General features: G+C 34.5%; 1 protein-coding gene across 3 annotated transcripts in view; it reads left to right on the top strand.

Annotated features, from left to right (window-relative positions):
- Nucleotides 1-21705, top strand: part of LOC136039305 (bridge-like lipid transfer protein family member 1) — a 279590-nt gene that overhangs the window by 16712 nt on the left and 241173 nt on the right. For all 3 annotated transcript variants that reach the window (XM_065722912.1, XM_065722913.1, XM_065722911.1), the window contains exons 3-10: nt 3075-3346; nt 6803-6949; nt 8036-8248; nt 12126-12224; nt 14132-14239; nt 16147-16284; nt 17507-17657; nt 21156-21540. In XM_065722912.1, the coding sequence (XP_065578984.1) occupies nt 3075-3346; nt 6803-6949; nt 8036-8248; nt 12126-12224; nt 14132-14239; nt 16147-16284; nt 17507-17657; nt 21156-21540 (1513 nt within the window). The remainder of the gene's footprint in view (nt 1-3074; nt 3347-6802; nt 6950-8035; nt 8249-12125; nt 12225-14131; nt 14240-16146; nt 16285-17506; nt 17658-21155; nt 21541-21705) is intronic.

Genomic DNA, 21705 nt, shown 5'->3' with positions numbered 1-21705 from the left:
GCATTAAGGTAATTGTCCCTATTAACCATTGATTTTGTATGGACTAAGTGACTTTTCAGACGGATTTGCCACTTTGATCACCCCTGAAAAAGAAAAAGATAATATACATCTGTGGTTAATATTATTGCAAAAAAAGAAAGGTCCGTATTTTTCAAGACAAGAGCTTTAAACTTCTTAAATAGGGATCTCTGATATGTTGTCTGGTGCTGTGATTTTCATTAAGATCGCTTAACTGTTTGGTGTTATTTCCTCCCTTTTTCGAAAATCAGAAATTTTTTTTCAAGCTCGTTGCTTTTGATTTGTAACATTAAACTTAATAAATTTTACATATCTGGAATCAGCATAAAAAATCAAATTCTTTTGCTTTATTAATTGTCATAATAATTCCTTATTTTAGAGTTTCGGTTACTGAAACACATTATAGAGTTTTCTTCCTTATTTTAGAGTTACTTGGGCCGTGGTAACGAACAAACAGTTCGTTACCAGGAACTGTTTAATATGTAAACAGATTTTATCCCTGCTCCACTCCAATGTAAATGCTCGGTTATGCAATATAATCATGTATAAAATATACGAAAAATAAAGAAAAAAATGGCCACATAAAATAAGATCGTCAGATGCTGTCTGTGAAGAATTTTGGGCTTTGGGATTTTTGTGAAGAACTCAATGGTATGAGGGAAGAAATTTTTCCGGTATGGAATAGTCTACAAGGGAGGAATGGGTGGATATGATATTAAGCGAAGGTCTATTGAGATTAAGAAGTTAGGCAAGTTTATGGGCACAGGTATGATACATAGGGATCTTTTCCTGTAATTTGTTTATAATTTAATCTGGATCTAAAGGTATATATTTATTTATGATTTGTATAGTTTTATGTATCTTTGTATTAACCATGGTCTAAAAGCTTTTAGTGTTAATATATAGGCTATCATCGAAAAATATTTAAATTATATCACTCCTAAATGCACGGCTATGTAATAATAATCATGAATGAAATATGATTATTTCATACGCTCAGGTGGAGTCCGCCGCTGCGCTGCTTATTCGCGTAAAATTGATTTTAAAACAACACAAGTATTCCGTGGCCACTTGTAAACAGTCAGATGCCTCCCAAGGATGTCAGTTATCACATCTATCACATCGATATCACATCTCTATTTCATTGCTTTTGGCTCATCAGTTGCGTTTTATTCAGAGCTCTCACTATCCCCGAATTTTTGGTGATTTTCTCGAAAATTTTGAAAAAACGAAGAGGCAAAAACGCTTGGGCCTAGAAGCGTCAAAGCTTTCAATCTCGCCCTGTGGGAGGTGCTCATTAAATTGAATATTGGACGTTCTAGTGATCTTTTTAAGTTCAAAAGTGATTGGAGTGCAACCTGCCTCCCACTTGCCCTTTTCTGTCCCCCTTCGTAATCCCAATGATAATCGATCAAAGTCTTGAGATAAGCAATTTGCTCTGAAACTTTGAAAGGTCTAATAAGAACTGTTCATAGACAGGTTTTAGCAGAAAAAACGACCATGTTGGGTTTTGGTTGTCCATTCAGCTAGTAGTGGTTGGTAATTTTTTGCTATTCCTAGGATTTCTCAAAATTTTTTGCTATTCCTAGGATTTCTCAAAAGAAAATTTTGAAAATGACACGCATACCGGTGCATGTCAAGCTTGATTTTTCAAATTATCAGCAATATCGTAGAAATGGCTTGTGGATCAAGCTAAAATTTTCAGGTAGTTTTGAGGTGGGGAAAGGGATCAAGTGGATCTTATTTGGGAGGGGGAAGAGGTAAATCGATAACGCTGTGGGTATCCAGGTCACCTAAATAGCGTATCTGAAAAATATCCCTGGAATGACATGGGAGATGGACTTGAAACTTTCAGATCTCATTGGAGGGAGAGTAGGATTAAATTGTTGTAAATGAAATAAATGAATTTAATTCAATGAAAAGATACTCAGAAAACATTCCCTTTCATTATGGAAGAATATCAATTAGTTCTATTAGCACAAATCTAATCAAAAGACAGACTATATTATTAGCCAGGGAACTAGTACGCTGCTCGAAATAAAAATTGTTTTATACAAACCCAAAATCCAAACCCAATTTTGCACATTTCAAATATTTAGGTTTTGAAAATTTAAACATCTTTCAAAGTTTTCACAATTTTTAAAATTGTATTGATCGTAATGGGGATGGAAAAAACAGAAGCTCAGAAACAAAAACTCAGCACTGCCAACTATGCTAGCCTCTCTCCTTACTGTATTTGCAAGAAATGTCATGGGAACTCTATCAATGTTCACAGCATAGAAACTGTTCTCCCTGTATTAAATATCAATTTTTTAGTATTGTGCTTCAAGTTGTCTACCAATTTCTCCCCACAACAATTTGATTTTTCAGAGAAAGAGCACACGTAAAACAAATGATAAAAATGCAATACAACACAATCAGTAAACTTTTAAGTTTGTCCGAGCATTTGGGGGAGGGTGGGGGTTGTAGTAATTGGAAAGCATACAAAATCCTATGCATAAAAATTTGCTAAATGTGATTAAATAAGAAATTTTTATTGTAATGTAGAGTTGGAAAAGGAATCTTGCATCAAAATTACAAAAAGTAGTAGGGCTATTGGGGCAATAATTTTAGTATTAAACTCCTTTAATCTGCATTTTTGGAAAGCATTTTATATGCAGAAACAACCATCCTGTCTCTTAAAAGCTAACCTAAAAAAGTACCAATCGGACAGGAAAAAAAACTAGGTTGGCCTATTCCTGCAGATATTTCTAAGAAACTAGCCCTTAGCTGTCCCAGCTGTCTCTCGTACGATTTATTAGTTACCTGCTAGTGCGAGGAAGAACAAGAGGGACACTTAGCTGTCTATGCGGAAATACTATAGTCATTGTTAATACTATAGTCATTGTTAATACTAAGTAATGTACTTTTGTATTTTATTTTGGTGTCATGTAATTAGGTCCTAGGTTTTTTCGAAATTGTCAAAAATTGTTTTCGTATTTAAATTATGTGTAGTAATGATAAAATAGTGTAATAATAAACATGGAAGTGTCAACTAACACTGTTTAATCCTTTAGGTCACCATACTTTCCTCAGTAGAATTGCACTTTATTTATATGGACTGGAAGTACATGTCTACAATCGATCATATTTGTATGCAGAATTAGAAGAATATTTTGAAATAGAACCAGTTATATTTGCAAAGGCAGCAACGGATAGAAGAAATAAGGGAGGGGGCAGTGAGCGACTGTTAAATGAAAGAAGAGACTTGGATTCAAGATATGAGCCATTTTATGTCACAAAGATGTGGCGAGCACTGTTTCCTACTATTAAAGCACATCTATTCTCTGTAAGTTTTTTCTTTATACTTGCACCATACAGGAGCATAGAACAAACAGTTGAAACAAGCCCTAAAAGTAGATTTGGTCGTCTGGCGGCAATAGTTTTTAAAATTGTTCATTATATGGTTACATGCCTTATATGGAAAATCTTGTTATATGAGTTTATAATTGACTTCATCATATTCCCTTGTAAATAAATGATTTAATACTTATCAATTTTTTTAGTCTTTTTTGCCTTAATCCTTCTTCTTAATTATTTTGTAACTGTATTTTAAATTAATGAAATGATTTGCTATAGGTTTAAGCCTTTGAAAATAAGAATTAGTCAAGCTTTCTTCTAAAAGGTTGCCTTAGCGTTATTGCCTGTGTGTCCTGCTTAGATAATTAGATCAGTTGTTGTGTTTTTGATTCTGCTTTGGTGGCGAGCGAGGAAGAGTGGGGTGTATCGTGGGAAAGTTTTGAAAGAGGTATTGAGTTTATTCACTTGCAGAAAACAACTGTCAATGCAAGGGGCGAAGCTAGGGTTCTGAGTATGGGAGGGGGTATAAAGAATATACCGACAAAACCGTCTAGTCTGCCAGCAAATGTGGACACAATCTAAATTAAGATGCCAAAAATTCCAAGGCGTGGAATCACCTGCCGACGCTTATAGACCTTCATTTGGCTTGCCAAAGAGTTAGCTCAACAAGTAGGCTAGTATCTGAGAAACAGAACTGCTTATAGTTTTGCAGGTTTATTACAACCGCGGCTAATACAGCAGGAACATTCAAATGAGGGAACAGAAGTTGGATTTGAAATGCTTTATCTGGGTGGTGAAGAAATCTTCTATCGATTTCTTCACATAGCTGCTCCGGGTGTGGGGAAAAGACAAATTTTTGCAAAAAAGAGAAGTTTCTGAAGAGAAGAATCATCAACGTTGGTGTCTTGGTATTGAGGCAGGTGTCCCAATACTTTCAGCTGTCTGAACTGCATTTTATTAAAAAGAAGGAAAATCCGCTTTCACTAGCTCATTTGATACAGACTTGCATAGATCGATATGTTTAGAGTAGGTAAGTAGATGTAAATTTTCCTTCTAGAAAGGAATAGAAGTTGAAAGCAGAATTGAGCCCACTTTTTAAAAAAAGAATACAATTAAAAATGAAGCTGAACTAGATAATGACTGCTACTAAGGATTGGTTTTCGCCATTAGACTTGAATCGGAGTGGGTGTCTACAAAGCTCTCCAGTAATCAAACAACAGCAGGGAAAAGCTAAAAAAAGTAACAGTATTGTAATATCTTTCAACTCACCATATGTCACAAAAGCAAAGGAGCTTTTGCTTTTTTTGTATGTTTCAGAGCAGAAGCTAATGACTCAGTTCATTTGGGGGAAAAGGTAAAAAACAACGACCTCTTGTAAGTAACCATATAGCATTTCAATTAAGTTTAGTTTGGAGGTCATCACCAGGGCAGGGCTTAAAAAGTTCGTAGCACAATGCGTGTAAATGGCAAAGTGAATATTGCTTTTGAATCTCTGCTTGAGCACACTTTTACAATCTGGACATGGTCACTACATCCATCAAAGCCAGTGCCAAGTAACTTGCTCATGTCTACTCCAAACTCTAAACTGAGTTTAATAATTTACTTTGCATGACCTACGCCAGTCAAGTCATTCCCAGTGTCAGAAAACAAAGAAAACTGTTGCTCTTTTTGATGATCGTCATAGAAACAGACATCAAGAATGAGCTGTTGTTTGAAGTTACATGACCCATCTCATCAACCAATATGAAAAAAAACACTGCAATTTTCTGCTCTATTCAAAATTGCATCCCGAATGACATAGCCTACATTATCGACGATATCATTCTGCATTAGAGGAAATTTATGTTTTGCACTTTTGAAGGATTATTCAGAATGCTCCCACAACTTTCTGTTTGTGCAATCCATTACTAATCGCAACAACCATCTGAATAGCCCTTCATTTTCAGCACTTTTTGTAAGTAGATCACTTTTTTTTGTTACTCCACTTTTTACAACGTTAGTGGGTCCAAAATCAAAGCCAATGCCAATCCTCCAATTTTGGTGCGGTCATTTGATCAAGGTCTCGCCTGAGAAGCCTATGTCACTTTATGGCGACTTCACTTAGAAAATATGTTTGTTCCCAATATCGTGAAACATTATCGGTTCTTTGGAACTACGCTATAAAAGATTTTTTTTCTGTGAGGTGCTTTTGTATATTCCGGGGATGATCCCTAAAAAAGCCACCGTTTGAATACTAGCCCTCAGCAAAATGCAAAAAGTTGTCTTTGACGAATTCCTATTGTAGATGGGCATAAGTTGGCAATTTGTCGGACACATCTTGGTGATTGCCTTGTTGATCAATCTATAGCGTTCTGATTGTGTCTTTTTTGACGACGACGATTCTTCGTTACAATTCGGCTCTTACGATTCATCGTGTGTTCCAGAACGATGAAAGAGAAAAGGCGTTGATTATAAGACACATGGGGATTATCGCGAATAACTTGAAAAAAGAAGTTTTTAAAATTTTTTTAGAGGTTTTCAATTATTCAAATGTTTTTAAGGGACCATTCTAGTCGTCAGCATTATTTTGAAATTACGGAAAGAAATCTTGAAACGTTGAACAACAGTCTTAAGCCTTTTGTAAGTGTTGGATGAAAATAAATGTATAACAATGGAAGTATCATAGCTAAAAACCCTCTTAAGCTCAGATGAGTTGTTGTCATTACTATTAGTTAAGACTCTACTCGTTATGTTACTCCGTGTAAATTGAAGGCAGTAAAGCTGAATTGGAGGTATGATCATAGGATCAGCCAAACGACAAAGGAGCAGGGTTGTTTCTGGCCCAATAAAAAATCGCTTAACTATTCGCTAAAATCACATGACTAGTCAGGGTGAATAAATATTTCATTATAATTAGTGATGTGTAAAACGCTACAGGCCTTATAAGAGCTTTTGAAGTGCAGTGGGAAAAACAATTAAACAGTTACCTAACCTTAACCAACAAAAGGATAAAAGGAGTAAAAAAATGCTTGGGTTCTGAACTAAACTCAAAGCTTAATGAAGTTGCACATTTAGCTTCTTATTTATGTCAGACCGTCAAACTGATTCTCAACTTATCAAGGGGGCATTACTGGGAATTCGTATCTTTTGCTTATAGTGCTCTCAATTTTAGCTATTTCTCATGCTTTCGAGGTTAAGAAGTAAATGCTCTGCTGGAATATTCAGATAAATTAACAATAAAAATTGAAAAAGGCTTTTAAAATATAATAATGAGAAGACTGTGCATAAAAGGCAGTATCTTCTGCGCAAAGTGTTTGCTTGAGACTGAGAAATTGTAAACTGTGGGTTATAGGATTTATAGCATAAAATTGCATCTATAATCAATGGATTTAACCTAGTATTTAATTTGTATAGCTGAAAAAAAGAGTATTTTGCGACTTGTTTTCTTAAGTAAAATATTTTTCAGGCCCGTGTTGTCTTCGGAAATCGATTGTCACCAACCAGTTTAGTTTTGTCCATGGAAGAAGGTCATGTCGTATATACAACCAAACCTGCAGTTACACCAGTTGATCCATTCATGCATGCGATATCATGTGATGCTGAAAACTTTAGTGTATGTATTTCATATATAGGCCTAAATTATATAGGCTATTGCATCTGTGCACTCAAGATCTTTCAGTGTTGGAAAATATCTCAAAGAGTGGTCCGAAATGTCCTCTTGGGAAAACCGATGATCTTAGTTGTGGTTCTTTTCAGTTAAGCTTATTTTTAAAACGAACATCACATTTTTTTTTATCCAATATTACTTGCGTGAAATCCCATAACGGTAAAAAAGTTATTACCCAAGGTAAAACTGAAGCTTTTTCTTAAAACGAATATCAGCTTTTTTATCCAGTTATACTAGCGTGAAATCCCAAAAGGATAAAAAAGTTATTATCTAAGGTAAAACTGAAGCTTTTTTAAAAGGAACATCACCCTTTTTTTTATCCAATATTACTAGCGTGAAATCCCCAAACGGTAAAAAAGTTGTTACCCTAGGTAAAACTGGAGCTTTTTTTTTAAAACGAATATCAGCTTGTTTTTTGTCCAATATTACTAGCGTGAAATCCCAAAACGGTAAAAAAGTTATTACCTAAGGTGAAAATGAAGCATAAAAAAGACATTCTATAATATGACAGTTATATAAGACTTTTAATTCAAGCATTTTTTAATTTTTTTTCTAGCATTGATGTTATAACTATCTACAAATAGAGAAACACTTATCGTTTTTCAGATAAATGAGATGTGACATTACGTCTTTATGACGTTGGATTGTTATTAGTTCCTTTTTGTGTTTTCATGTTTCTGTTTGAAAGTTGTTTTTCTCTTTCATTAATTAACTGAGGCAGCGTGCACTTGTTTTGTGCCTACAGAGGGGAACAGTCGTTATTACGTTAGAAAATTATGCCAAATATTCAATAACCTCGAGTATTTCAAAACGGCTGTATTTCCCGTTTGAGAGGAGGTGTGTGCTCTGATATGTAATGTTTTGCTGCCACAATAACTGATTATAATGTGAAGCTCTAAATTCATGGTTTTTATTCAACTTTCTCTACTCTTCTGTTAAATGTTTTTTTTTCACTTAACGTTTTTTGAATTACGTTGGTCGATCTAGCCCAATGAAGTCAAATCATATTTATGCGCTGTACTTATATTCTAGATATTACTTGCAAGGAATGAAACATACCAAGGGATTTTGGAAGAGCCACCAAGGTTCATGGGAGAAGGTTTTGTCATTTTCTCATCAAATAGTGTGCAGCTATATTTCCGTCTAGACGAAGCTGGGCTGGTTGAAGAGAGCCCACAGTTAGTTGAGCTTGCCAATGGGGAAACTGAAGAGCTCAGACCTCCTATCTGTGGTTTGGATATAAAGGTATTGCTGCCCAATAATTTAGAGTTAACATTTTTTTTTTAATATTGGAGCCTATAAAATTCAGTGATATATTTAATAATGTTTGTCTATTTGATTGTCCTGGGGTGGACTTTTTTTCTTCTCTTAATATCACATTTATATTTCTTTGTTAATGCCAGTACACGCAAATACATTAAACAAATTCGATTTGTTAATTTAACAAGATTTAAGTAAACAAATTCGGAATCTAGGAATACATTTTACATTTCAAGTGTTTTGTAAATTGGTATAGTGACTGCAATTTCACATATATTGGGACATAGACTAGGCCGAGCTTGTGAGATTGCCAAGAAAAAATCTAGGTTTCCAGGTTTAGACACAAGTTTTTTTTATTTTTTAAAATAAGTCGATTGGCCAATGCCACCTAGCCTTGGGGATACATTGTCAGTTATTCTGATGAAGTCTTCTTCCGACCGAGAAGTTCTGATTTTTTGATCCTACCGAGTATTAAAACTAGTTTATTTGTAAAAATATATATATTGGGAAAACATAAAGTATGAGAAATAAGTATATACACCACTCAACACTTAGCTAGTATGTGAATTTCTCCATGCCAAAACCTATTCAGGGATTCTGAAACTCGACAGATAAACATCAAACCCTAATGGATTGGATCTTCTCGATCATCTGCCCCCTCCAATGGCTTAAGTTGGCTCATGAGCACAATACTTTTCTCTTCGGTTGTAATAAAATCTCTGCTTCCTGGTAGAACAATTTTAGGAAACGTCTCTTCGAACTTGATGTCTACATCAGCATCTTTATTTTCTGTCATGTTTTCTGTCTCGGCTATGTAATAAGCTGCACGCTTCTTTCCAACCACTTTGCACAGTGCAATCTCCCCCATAACTATGTTTCTTTTTGTTAGTTTTATCTCAACATGAGTATTAGCATCCAAGTCAGAGCTATCATCAAGACTTGAAGTCTTCAGACAGACTTTCTAAGCGTATGTTTTTTATTATGAAGTTTATCGACTTTTATCTTTGTCTCAAACTTCATCTTCTTAGTTCTGGTACAGCTGGTGCAGCTAAGTGGACACTGAAACTCTTCTCGTCGAAGTCTGAGTCAACGTTCACAATTTTTCTTGCTTTTTTCAGATTGACCCTCTTTTTCGCGACAGAAACTAATATTAACTCTTTGGAGGATTCACTTTCTTTAACTTTCATGTCATCATCAGCTGACGATTTATGGATAAAGAAGGAACACTGCGGCATTCAGATCATACTACAAGGTTTATAAAAAAATAGCGATGAAGACCACACGCCTTTCCATAACAAACAAACACAAAGTAGAAATAATAAGGAAATTCTTTTCAAGACAGTGGAAATCAATTCAGTGGATATTTTGGCCCTATGCCCAAGGGCCATCTTCAGCACAACAAGAGAAAAAATAAAAAATGTCTTTTTTATGCTGGTGTAGTCGTTTTTCTAGATTCTGATGGGTCCTGTCAACATATCCTGTCAACATAGTGATTTCCACAGTCGGAAGGTATTAGATAGACCCCTCTATGACGAATAACTGGGGTTTTATCTTTACCGGAATTTAAGAAATTAATGATTTTAAAAATTATTAGTAAAAACTACATACAGATTATTTTTTGTGCAAACATTTTTATGGCATTTGGTATTTACCAAGTGACACATAGCGATCGAAAGAAGATCTGAAACTAGATACATGATCAATATAGCGATCGTTGAAAGTTGGCAGGCGTCTCAGGGACCCGACCAGATTAAATTAGAAATAGTTGCTTCTTCGATTTGACCATCTGGGGGGGGGGTAGAGGGACGGTATATTCGAAAAAATTAGGAAAAATGAGGTATTTTTAACTTACGAACGGGTTATCGGATCATAACGAAATTTAATATTTAGAAGGACCTCGTGTCTCAGAGCTCTTATTTTAAATCCCGACCAGATCCGGTGACATTGGGGGGAGTTGGATGGGGAAACCGGAAATCTTGGAAAACGCTTGGAGTGGAGAGATCGTAATGAAACTTGGTGGGAAGAAGCTCTTGGCTCTTCCGACCTCGTCACAAGTGCCATATGAGCTCTTGGATCTTGTTTAATTTTGTTGTGATTTTTGGGATATACGGAAGATCGATAATATTTGAGGGCTTATCAGTAGCCTCACATTATGACATATCTTCGATTTTACAGGAATGTCTTTTTAGTCTACGGTTTATTATCTTATTGACACAAGGAATGGGGTATCCATTACCAAAAAGAATATCTCTCATAAAATTTATTTCTGCATTTATATACGAATCGGAGCAAATGTTCAGGGCACAATCAATGAGAGAAGCTACAACTGCTCTTTTAACTGGTGGGGGGTGATTTGAATTAAAATGAAGATATCTATTGTTTTGCGTTGGCTTTCGATAGATAGTAAAATCCAGTTTATCAGTATTACGAATAATTAACACGTCAAAAACGGTAATTTATTTTCAATTTCAACTTCTAGGGTAAACTGCGAATTTCGGTCATAAGTATTAAGATGATCTAAGAAGCCCCAAAGTTCAGCTTCCCCATAATTCCAAAGTGAAATCGCGTCATCCATATAGCGACCCCAATAGACGTATTTTAAAAAATAAGAATTTAATGCCCAATTTTCAAGATTCTCGACATAAATGTCTGCCAGTAGCCCGGATAAAGGTGCCCCTATGGGTAACCCATTTTTTTGCTGATAAAAAGAATCACGAAACTGAAAATACATAGAAAACTTATTACAAATTTTAACTAGAATCATTAAAACTTAAAAATCAATTCCTGTCGCTGAAACCTCAATTAAATGATAATTTTCTTCTATTTTGTTTTTAATAATTGCTCAGAAATAGCCACATCTATATTCGTATACATGGAAACAATGTCTTAACTACTAACTATTGTGTTTTCTGAAATACTTGTGTTACTAAGTTTTTTAACTAAATATGCCGAATTACGAATATAGGAATTTTGGGAATACAATAAAGGTTTGAAAGCTGTGCAAAGCCATTTTTCAATATTGGAAGCGGGGGCTTTAGTATATGCTACGATTGGTCTTAAGGGAATACCTCGTTTATGTATTTTTGGTAAACCGTAGAGTTTGGGACAGAAACTACCACGGGGAAAAAATTTACTGCATAATTGTGGGGTGATTTTACCATTCTGTTTTAGCTGCTTTAACTCATTTATAATATTATTAACAAACTGATCAGTAGGATCATGAGTTATTGTTTATATGTTGTTGTGTCACTTAAATGTGAAAAATTTTTGTTGTCATAGTCTGTCGTATCCATGACAAAAAGTGAATTACTTTTGTCTGCTTTTGTTATTATATGGAAATTAGATAGTATTTTTATGTCGTTCAAATTTTTCGGTGTGAAAGTGGTAGGAGGCTTAACCTTTTTTTTGGCTGTTATAAAGGGTCTTTATAAGACAAGACCTAACTTCATGTTTCTAACCCTCATTAAGTTAGGTCTTGTCTTGATGAAGTTAGGTGGCATTTTTTAGCTCAAGGATACATGATATGGGTCTCGAACTAAAAGAGCTTCTTGTTCAGAGAATTTCTGGAAATAAGGATGAAAGCCAGGTTCAAGGGCTAATGGATGGCTATTAATTTCCTTGCTTTGATAATTTTTTCTCTCTGAAATGTAGGAAAACTTTGGTGGTGAACAGAGAAGTTTCTGTGTACCTCAGTCGTTTCTCACTGTAATGCGACCCGTGGTTTACTCTTTACACGGTTTCTGTGTAATTTCTTAAGTTTTTTATTAATACATATGTTATTCGCTAGTGTTTAATGAAGCTTCATTAAATGATTTAGCATTCATCTCAGATGTATGGATAAACATTTTTTTTTTAATTTCAGTGTGGGAAAGACACAAACTTTCGTTACGGTCCCTGGGTTGACCGACAGAAGGATCAACTTTATAAGATATTCTACCCTCAGAGCTACCAATCTCTTCAGGTATGTAGTTTCCCATTTCTTTTATATCAGATATGTAAGCTTCTTGACCTTGTTAATGTATTTAAAGAGTTACGTCACAGGCTTAAGTATCTAAACCGGTTCGTGATTGAAGAGTAATTCTTCTTAGGAATGGAGTCATGAAAAGTGCTTCCTCGATAATAGATTAATAGTTTTAGCATGAATTCTTAGTGACATATTGTCATTAACAATGAGGGTCACACTGCCTTATTAAAATAAAATTTAAGTAAATATTCCATCTTTGTGACAAATTTGACCAACAGAAAGATTTATGAAATATATAACTGACGATCAATAACTTCTCGATACGACAAGCTGTCGTATGTTATCGATACGATAACAACAAGAATTAATCGATAATTTACAGCCGATGAAAAACACCATGTATTGTTCTTTCTCTGGGGTTTCTGTGTAAAATTGCGTGTTTGTTAGTATGACTGTAGTATAGGGGCTATTCGTATTATTAATTACGCAATAATTATTATTAGTATCATTACGTTGTTAATATTTTTATAAATCATATATTATTATTATGTATTATTGTTTTTTTGTTTTCATTGCAATTTTAGTTTATCTACTTGAAAGTTCTTGACCAAAATGTTGAATAGAAAAGAGAAATATTTTAGCGTAGTCATAATTTTTATTATTGGTTTATTATTACCATATTGATCCAGTCATCTGATTCTTGAAAAAAACACTACAACTTTCAATTTCAAGTTGAACGAACCCTCTCTAAGTTTCTATAAGTTTAAGTTTCTGTTTCTCTAAGTTTCTGAACGGGTGAAAAATAAAAGAAGTAGTTAATAATACGTTGACGATGCATGGCTTTGTGCTATGGCAACTGTAGAGCGTTGCCTCTCACCATCATCCCCATTATTTTTCATCATTCTTTATTAAGTAACAGGAAAAAGCATTTGGCTTGTCTTGGTTGGGCTCTAGTAAAGAGCAAAACAAAGGTCAGCAAAACAAAGAGCAAAAAAGTCAGGCGGTGAAATCACTCAAATATTACATCATGCCTTAGAAAAGCAGATTTTCAAGAGATACGTGTATTACATCATCTCTTATCAAAATATACTTGTTACAAAATCCTTGCCCATATGGCTGTAGGGGGTGTAGCATCCCTGGAGTCTTAGTTACTAGACCTTTTGACTATTTTGAAAAATATCACTTTTTCAAAATTTTGATCAGTGTCGAGGGAAGGGGGACATCTAAAAAGACCAGGGGGGCTGTGCCCTCTGATCTCTCTTAAACATCCCGCCCCAAGATATCCTGAAAGTTTCAATTTGATACCCTCAGCCGTTCCTTAGATATTGCTGATGCGTCTCTTCGACAACCAGCATGCACAGAGTGTTTTTTGAGTGTGTTCGACAGCAATCTCAAAAACTATAGGGAGCTAAAAAGGGCATGGGAGGGGGCTGACAGCCCTCCAACCACTTTTAAACATCCCTTCAATATGTCCTGAGAGGTTTAACTCAGTACGCCACTCTTAAGATATTGCATATCCTCCTTGTTGATAAACTGCATGCATGGAATGCCTTTTATTTAGTTTACCAACTTTAACATATCCTTCAACATTCTCTAAAATTTCACCTTGATACACTTAGCCTTTTCGATACACGCAAAATCAAACATTTCCCTTTTCTAATGATAAATCCTGCATTAAAAATAGATGAAATTCATTTTTTACAATCCTCGCCCCGGGGTCTTTGGGGATATGGAATCCCTGGAAGTATAGCTATTAGACCTTTTGATTTGTTTGAACAAAATACACATTTTTGAATATTGTTGAGCAGAGATGGGGTGGCGCGAAGCGCCACCCCAACAGCTAGTAATAATATATTTGTTTCTCAAATATATTTTTCAAATAATATTCTTCTATTATTTTATAGCTGACACGTCCTGCTGTACCAGGAGAGCGTCGAAGATTACATTCGTTTGATATCCGCCTAAGCATGTTGAATCAAGCTACATTTGATATCTTGTTTTCCAAGCAAAGAGTGAGTCATTCTCCTGTAAAGTTTGTCTTAAAATTTTTTTTCGGTTCATAATCCAAACGGATTATTCCGCTTTATAATTTTGAAGATCTTAGCGTCAATGCGCTTATGTAGATTTTTAGTTTTTTTTCTATAATTCCTGAAAATTTCCTGAAATATTTTAAAAATGAGGGTTAATACCACAAAGTGACGAAATAAAATTGAATGTTTTTAAATACTTGATTATTGTAAATAATTTTAAGATCACACTGGCTAAATATGACAGAACGGGAAAACATCGGAGGATGAAGGAAAAGAGGTAAATCACAGCCAGTGAAAAAAAGGGGAAAAATGCAAATGTTTCGGCAGAGACCCCCACTTGACCGTCCTTGGTAAAGGAATAAGAATAATGAGAAAAAAAATGTATAGCTAAAAGTCCACCGAACAATATAAAAAAGACAAACCTTAAAAAGCAAGCTAAAATGCAGGAGGCTCTTTCTTTAATAGTCGTTAAAAGGTGCTCTTTAAGAAAAAGTAATATATGAACCAAGCAAAAGTCTTGTTGGGGGAATAAAAAGGGAAAGCAGGGTGGAAAAGTGAGGTGGAAAAGGTTTGTATGCAGCTTTGTTGGTCTCAGGTGGTTGGGACTAATAATGAAATGGTAAAAATGCGATGTGCTGGGGTCGCAATGAGGAGTAGCATTTGAAAGCATCTAAACACTGATGATATCCAAACCCATAAGTAAAAAAGAAACAAAACTTGAATAGTTTTGCTGTTATGCTGTCAGTGCGTTATAATTAACACCAACAACGCAACTTCTTTGCGGCTTTTTTTTTTAGTTATTTAGGACTTAAGCGACTCGGTAAGTGAGCCACTCAAATAAGCAAGTGGGTTTTGGTGAGTTGTTAGTACTTGTACTTGTACTTGGGTCACGTTTGAGCCTTGTCCAGGCCCATCGTGGCATCCTGAATTTGCCAAAAAGGGTCCCTCCATCGTTCTCTTTCAAGTGCGACTGGCTCGATCAACTGACTTTACTGTCTATTCCAGCGATGCCCGTGCTTCTTGAAACCTCCCATTGGCTCGAGGTCGGCTCTATCTGCCGATAACCATATCTTTTTCTGTCCTCCGGGCTTCTTCTTCCAGTGCGTAAGGGGGAGTTGTTAGTAGTAGTAGTAGTACTTTTCATTCATTACCTTGAAAATCGAGTGAATTGAACTTTTCTAGTTGTGTCTTTTAAATAACTTAAACCCTTTAACCCATTCAAATGATCTTAATAGCGTTTTATCAACTCTCTTCCATTGCTGACGCCGTTTTATGAGTTGGTAGAAAATGTGTATGATTTTCTATTTGGGTTAAAGAATGGGAAACGAACGTATCTCTGTTTTGGTTTCCTGTGCAGATACTCCTGTTTAAGGGACTATAAACTTGATTTGATGCCAAATTAGTATTGGTTCAAAATATAATTTTGATTCAAATTAAGTTTTAGTTCAAAATGGTTTCAAATTTGAATTCAAAATGGAATTTTCACTCCGATTCTTCTTTTGCAATGCTAAATGAATGAACTAACATGACGTCCAAGAGCTCGGGGAAAACCCAATTGTTATCTTTGATAAGATTAAAGCAGATATATTCCTAAGATTATAGCGTTTTTGCGTATTATCTTGAAAATTTATGTCTTATAAATTATTATTTTATGTGGTGATTTCTTTTCAGGGTCATATATAGCAGAGAAATAACGCAATGTTTGTAAAGAACAGTGTTTTCGGGAAAAAAATCCTGCTTGAAAAACTTGACATAAATTTAAATTCTTTCCAAAAAATCAATAGAGTATTTTGGTTTATGGTTATTTGCTGCATTTTCCATTATCTTGAGTTATATTTTTGTTTCTTTTAGCTATTTTTAATACAATATTTGTGCTTTAAATTTTTCAGGAGACAAAAGCTTTCCACATTATCGCCAATCAGGGCTCTTACATGGAGATTAGTATCCCCTGGATCGTCAAAGAAGAAGGATACACTATCAAAGTGGATGGTCAGTTATTTCTTGTCGAGGCTTCTACAAGTTTGTCGGTAAGACAACATCTGCCTAAAGTAGGGGGGAGGGGTGTTGTAGGTATAACTAGTGAAAATAGCGACGAAGACCACACTGCCTTTCCATAACAAACAAATACAAAGTAGAAACAATAGGGAAAATCTTTTCAAGACAGTGGAAATCGGTTCTGTGAATATTTCGGCCCTATGTCCAAGGGCCGTCTTCAGCACAATACGAGAACAAGAGTGAAAATATGTATATATAAATAAACTTACATTAAATTGTGAGAATTAAAACTAAATAGTTTTTAAAACTTTTTTAAAAACAGTCCTAGCATCCTTACTTCAACGAAGTTCAACCAGGATCTTTGTATTGTGCTGAAGACGGCCCTTGGACATAGGGCCGAAATATTCACAGAACCGATTTCCACTGTCTTGAAAAGATTTTCCCTATTGCTTCTACTTTGTATTTGTTTGGTATAACTGGTGGGGAGTTCTTCCTGAAAGGATTTATATTTTTTGTCAAGGGCTGCGAAATTTATATTTGAAAGTATCGTTTCACGATAGTCAAGCAATTAGTCAGAGTGTAATAAAAGTTTCTAAGGGATGGTTGTAATTATGCACGTTATTGTAGGAAATAAGCACTTCCGTCTAAATTCTTGACAAACGCTCTTGTACTTATTTCCTAGATCCTTTCAAAATTATAAGCGATAATTGATAATCAGCTCTCTCCTTAAAAAAATATTTTCAATAGATAGCCTACTATATAATTCAATTCAAGAAAAAAATGTCTACTTTACGACTAGAAATTTAGCCAACTACAATAGAAATAATGAATATACATTGTGGTTTTGTAGCGTCTTGAAAATTTTGGTTACTATGGGAAATGACGTCACGAATTACTGCGCAGATGGAACGCTTATAGTAATTTTAATTGGACAGAATGTAATTCCACCCACCTGACTACAAGCCAAAACAAGTGCAAATTCTTCAATATTTACAAATTGAAAGCTAGCCTGCTGTTTTTTTTTCAAAATCTGTGTATACACCAATATTTACCATCCTTTACCATGCTCTGCAACAACGGTATGCTTTAGTTGACTCTGGTAAGTAGTTTGAAAGAAGAATAAGTTAAAAAGTAAGACAGGAGGGTGCATACAAATTTTGCAGGTCAGAGCAATTATAGCAACTTATAATAAAAATCATACAAAGTTGGACCAGCCCCATAGTTTCCTTCCAATGCTAGTTTTTTCTTTTATAGTTCCGGAATTTGGCTGAGTGTGAGCGACTAGAAATATCAGTTAGTATGCACTATCCACTACTTTGGAATGATTATCAGTGTTGGAATTTCACAATTGGAGGCTCTCGAATGTCTACCTATATTATTTACGACCACAAGGAATTCTTCCAAGGTAAAACTTACAAAAAAATGCCATAGAAATACCATAAAAATATCTTTATCTTTATATCAGTCACCGAAACAAATCCTCCGGTCTCCAAAAAGACTCATAATTACCAAAAACGCTCATATATAAGAACAAACATGCAAAAAGCGAAGAACCAATACGTAAAATAATAATAATAATAATAAAAAAATATATAAAGACAATAAAGGAATACAATAAAGGAAAATAATAATAATAATAAAAAAATATATAAAGACAATAAAGGAAATACAATAAAAAAAATGGTCTGTAAAAATTATTGTCTTGTTCTTAGCTAGGGAAAGTGCTTAGAAAAAAAGTGAGAAAATTGGTAATTTGGCCTAAAATGAAATTCAGATTTGTTAGTGTATCTTTGTTAGTTTTGTAAATTTTCACTCTTAGCCAGAGACACGATTAAATGGGACAGGTAGTACCGGATCTCAATTTTCATCTTATTTTTACAGTTTGTTTGATAGCAATAATGAAAATATATCGATTTTCCGAATGTACTCGATGGGATCTTCGCTAAAGTTATCCTTGGAAACGAAATTTGTAAACGATTAAAAATCTTCATTGACATGTTTGTTCTTTCCAAGGAAATGTTTCTATCGTTTTGATAAAAACAGGGAAAAAGAAAGAAATAGTGACAAAAAAATGTCCTTTTGAAATAATATAAACATATTGAGAGTCACAAATGTATTTATTCTTACATTTCATTTCTTTCTCTTTGTAGCTCTAATACTTATTTTATTTTCAATCTCAAAGAACAAAGAAGAAGAATATGGTAAGGTGTTTATTAGTGTTTTCATGCTTTTATAAAGCGATTTGAAATTTTTTTGGTGTTTTATCAGATCAAAATAATTTCAATTTAGAAAAAGATTTCTTAATTATAAAATAAACCCTTTTTTGTTTTGAGCTAAGTGTCAAAAGCGTTAGTTTTATTTGTAATTTATTGATATGGTCGTCCGGTCTGTATTTTTGTATAATTTTTTTTTGCATTATACGAAAAAAAAATTCTGACGGAAGTAAAGAAGGCAATTGAAAGTCGCACACAGAAAAACACAAATAAATATTTACTGCAGATGGGCAAATGGGCAGATGCTTGGTGGGCAAATGGCGAACAAATGTTGAGTGGTTCACTCAATCGGTGATTCAATGGCAATTCAATTTGCTTTGTGATTCAAATGTTTGAATATACCATGTCTTTCTGGATTACCAAATACTATTAATACTTACTTATTAATTTGTCAATTATTTGCTTACTGTATATTTTTGTATTAGTTAATACAAGTATTTATTTTTCATTATTTATTTGTATTCTTATTACTCATAATTTTTCACTTATTGAGAATTTGACTAAAGTAATTATTAAAATTCTGTCCAAAGCTTCTTTATGTCAGTAATGCGAAGTGACCTGTTACCATATGTTAGTAGACACCGTGGGTTCTATGGCCTCTAAAATACAGTTCATTTGTATGTAAGAGCCCTCTATTTTTTTACATTTCTATATTTAAAAAAAAAGTGACTCAGTGAAAATAAATGAAAAGTATATGGTGACACAAGTGGGGGATTCAGTGATTCGAGTCTTTTGCATGTTGGGAGAGGCGTCTCTGCGCATAGTAAAGGACTCCAGCAAGGACGAGTATAAACTAGAGTGATTTTGATGAAAATGAGAGTTTGGTTTTAATGGCGGTAAATTTATTTTTAAATTCACGCAACTTTAAGGGAAATAAAGAATGACATCTCATCCTCAATTTAATATATTTTTAAAGCAAATTTAACTCGATTCTGGCTGGAAACTGACCATGTGTGTGTTTTTTTTTTGCCACACTTTTTCGTCGCAGTGAGGGGTCCTTTTTCTTTTTTTTTTTTAGCAGATTTGACCCCTACTAGTACCCCCCCCCTTGACTCTCTGATCCTTACCCTGAAGCTTTACTATTTGTCACGCTTCTCAAGAACTAATGTACTGAAACATTCCGTCTGAGATTTGTCTAAAGAAGTTCCTCCCCTCTGAAAAAAGAAAATTAGTGGCCCAAAGTTTACTATTGACCCCTCTCCCTTGCATAACGTTTTGACCCCTCTCCCTTGCATAAAGTCTTTTGTTTCTCTTCTTCTCTAGCACAGCCTTAGAGGAGGACAGCCACAGGTTTAGAAACGGATTATAAAATGGGAAGGATCTGACGTATATTCAGAGGTTATCCTTGTTTTGGGGTATCTTAAATATTGTCTTATCAATATATGGAGGAATGTCTAAAGTAACAGAGAAATTTATACATAAGGGCCTGTTTGACGACATATTGAGCTCCCAAGTTGTAAAAGATTTCTCCGTGTAATGCCTTTACTGGTGCATGGATGACAGGACGCTATCTCGTGTTTTTACTTATTAGGTAACGCGGTAATAATGAATGTAATTAAAACGCATAAATTTCAAGGGGACTTTCATGACAAGTTTTAGAATATTTTTGCATGAAATAGTACTATTTTAGCCAAAGGAAGAAGTTCTTTGCTGAAATAAGGGGTCGAAAGGGGAACCAAAGAGGTGCACTTTAGCCCGTAATTGTTTGATTTATGTAGCCCTTTGGAATAATCATACGAGTAGAAGTAAAAATGAAGAGTCAATCATCGTTCGTTATAGATTTAACGTTAAAATACAACTAAATGTTAACGAGAAATGATCTTGCTGATATCCCAGTATGTATAGCCCTAACTCAAATGTGAATTCGTTGCTCAATCTTGCCTCAAATCTAGTTATGCCTAGCCTGAAACCTGGTTAGGATATAAAAAAAAACAGACAATTTTTTATCTAAATATCTTCCGTACTATCATTTCTAAATCTAAGAGACGAATGGTCGTATAAATGGCCGCTACACATCCTACAATTTATACCCTTAAAAAAAACCTTTTGCTCCCGCAGCTTAATAATATACCACCGAAGAAGACAAAAATACCACCAAAGAAGTGCGCTTTTAGGCCGCAGTTTTTCTATAGAACAATCTTAGAAGGTTTCCGAATTCCAAAACGCAAATAGCTCTTAAAAATCCTGAATGTCTTGTTCCTCTAGATCACATACTTCTTTCTTAAATATTAACTGAAATTTGGCTAGAAAGTGATTGGATACCCTATTATTTACCTCTACTGTGGAGCAAAATTTGGAATTAACCCAAAATGTCTTGATATTCGAAAATGGAACCACTTTCTAGTAACCCCCCCCCCACGCTCAGTTTATGCATAGTTTACTGTCCAGGACTAACTGCCTGTTAAAAATTGAGGAGAGCTTCTAAATTGCTTTTAGTGTTTTCCTCTAATATCTATTTCAATTTTAACTTCAAACAAATGTCACTCAATATTGACGAAAAATATTTTTGTTTTGTTGTCATGAGCTGTCTTATATCTGTTTGTGTCAATTTGTACGGATCCTATTGAATTCAATCTTGCAGATCTTGTAGAATTTTCCAATCAAAATCATTGTAATTGTTTTTTTTTCAGATTTGATAGCCGACTGGTCGTCTAAAAGTATGCCAGACATTCTACAATTCATACCCTATACATGGAATTTTTCAGTCAAGTTCAACGAATTTGAGACCGTCATACCAGCAAACCAATACAACTGGATTGATTGTGCTTCTCAGGCTCAAGAAAATATGTATGTTGGTGTATGTGGGGATCTTTTTGACCTGTCCTTTTCATTATCGTTCGTAGATTTTCTACCTGAACAGCATCTACTGCAGTTTTGGATTCAAGGAGAGGTATTGGAGTTATATTTGTATTTGCCACCTGTTAATACAAATAGAGACTTACTGCAGACTCTAATGAAAGAAGCGAAATTTGTTGAAGTTCCAGGAAGACCATCCTTTTCCAAATTAAAGAACAGGTAAATTTTACGGCTCTATGAATCTTATTCCCAGTCTAGCAATACGAATCTTCTTTTAGGTAGACCTATTCTCTTTTTGGTTTCGTATCTCGATTCATTGTAATTTTTTGTTTTTTTTTCAATTTTGACCTGTCTAACTTATTGTGGCTTGTCTTAACTAAATTT

This window comes from Artemia franciscana, chromosome 19 (assembly GCF_032884065.1).
Source record: "Artemia franciscana chromosome 19, ASM3288406v1, whole genome shotgun sequence".
Lineage (NCBI taxonomy): Eukaryota > Metazoa > Arthropoda > Branchiopoda > Anostraca > Artemiidae > Artemia > Artemia franciscana.
Note: the sequence above shows the minus strand (reverse complement) of the source record. Positions and strands in the feature narration are given on the sequence as shown.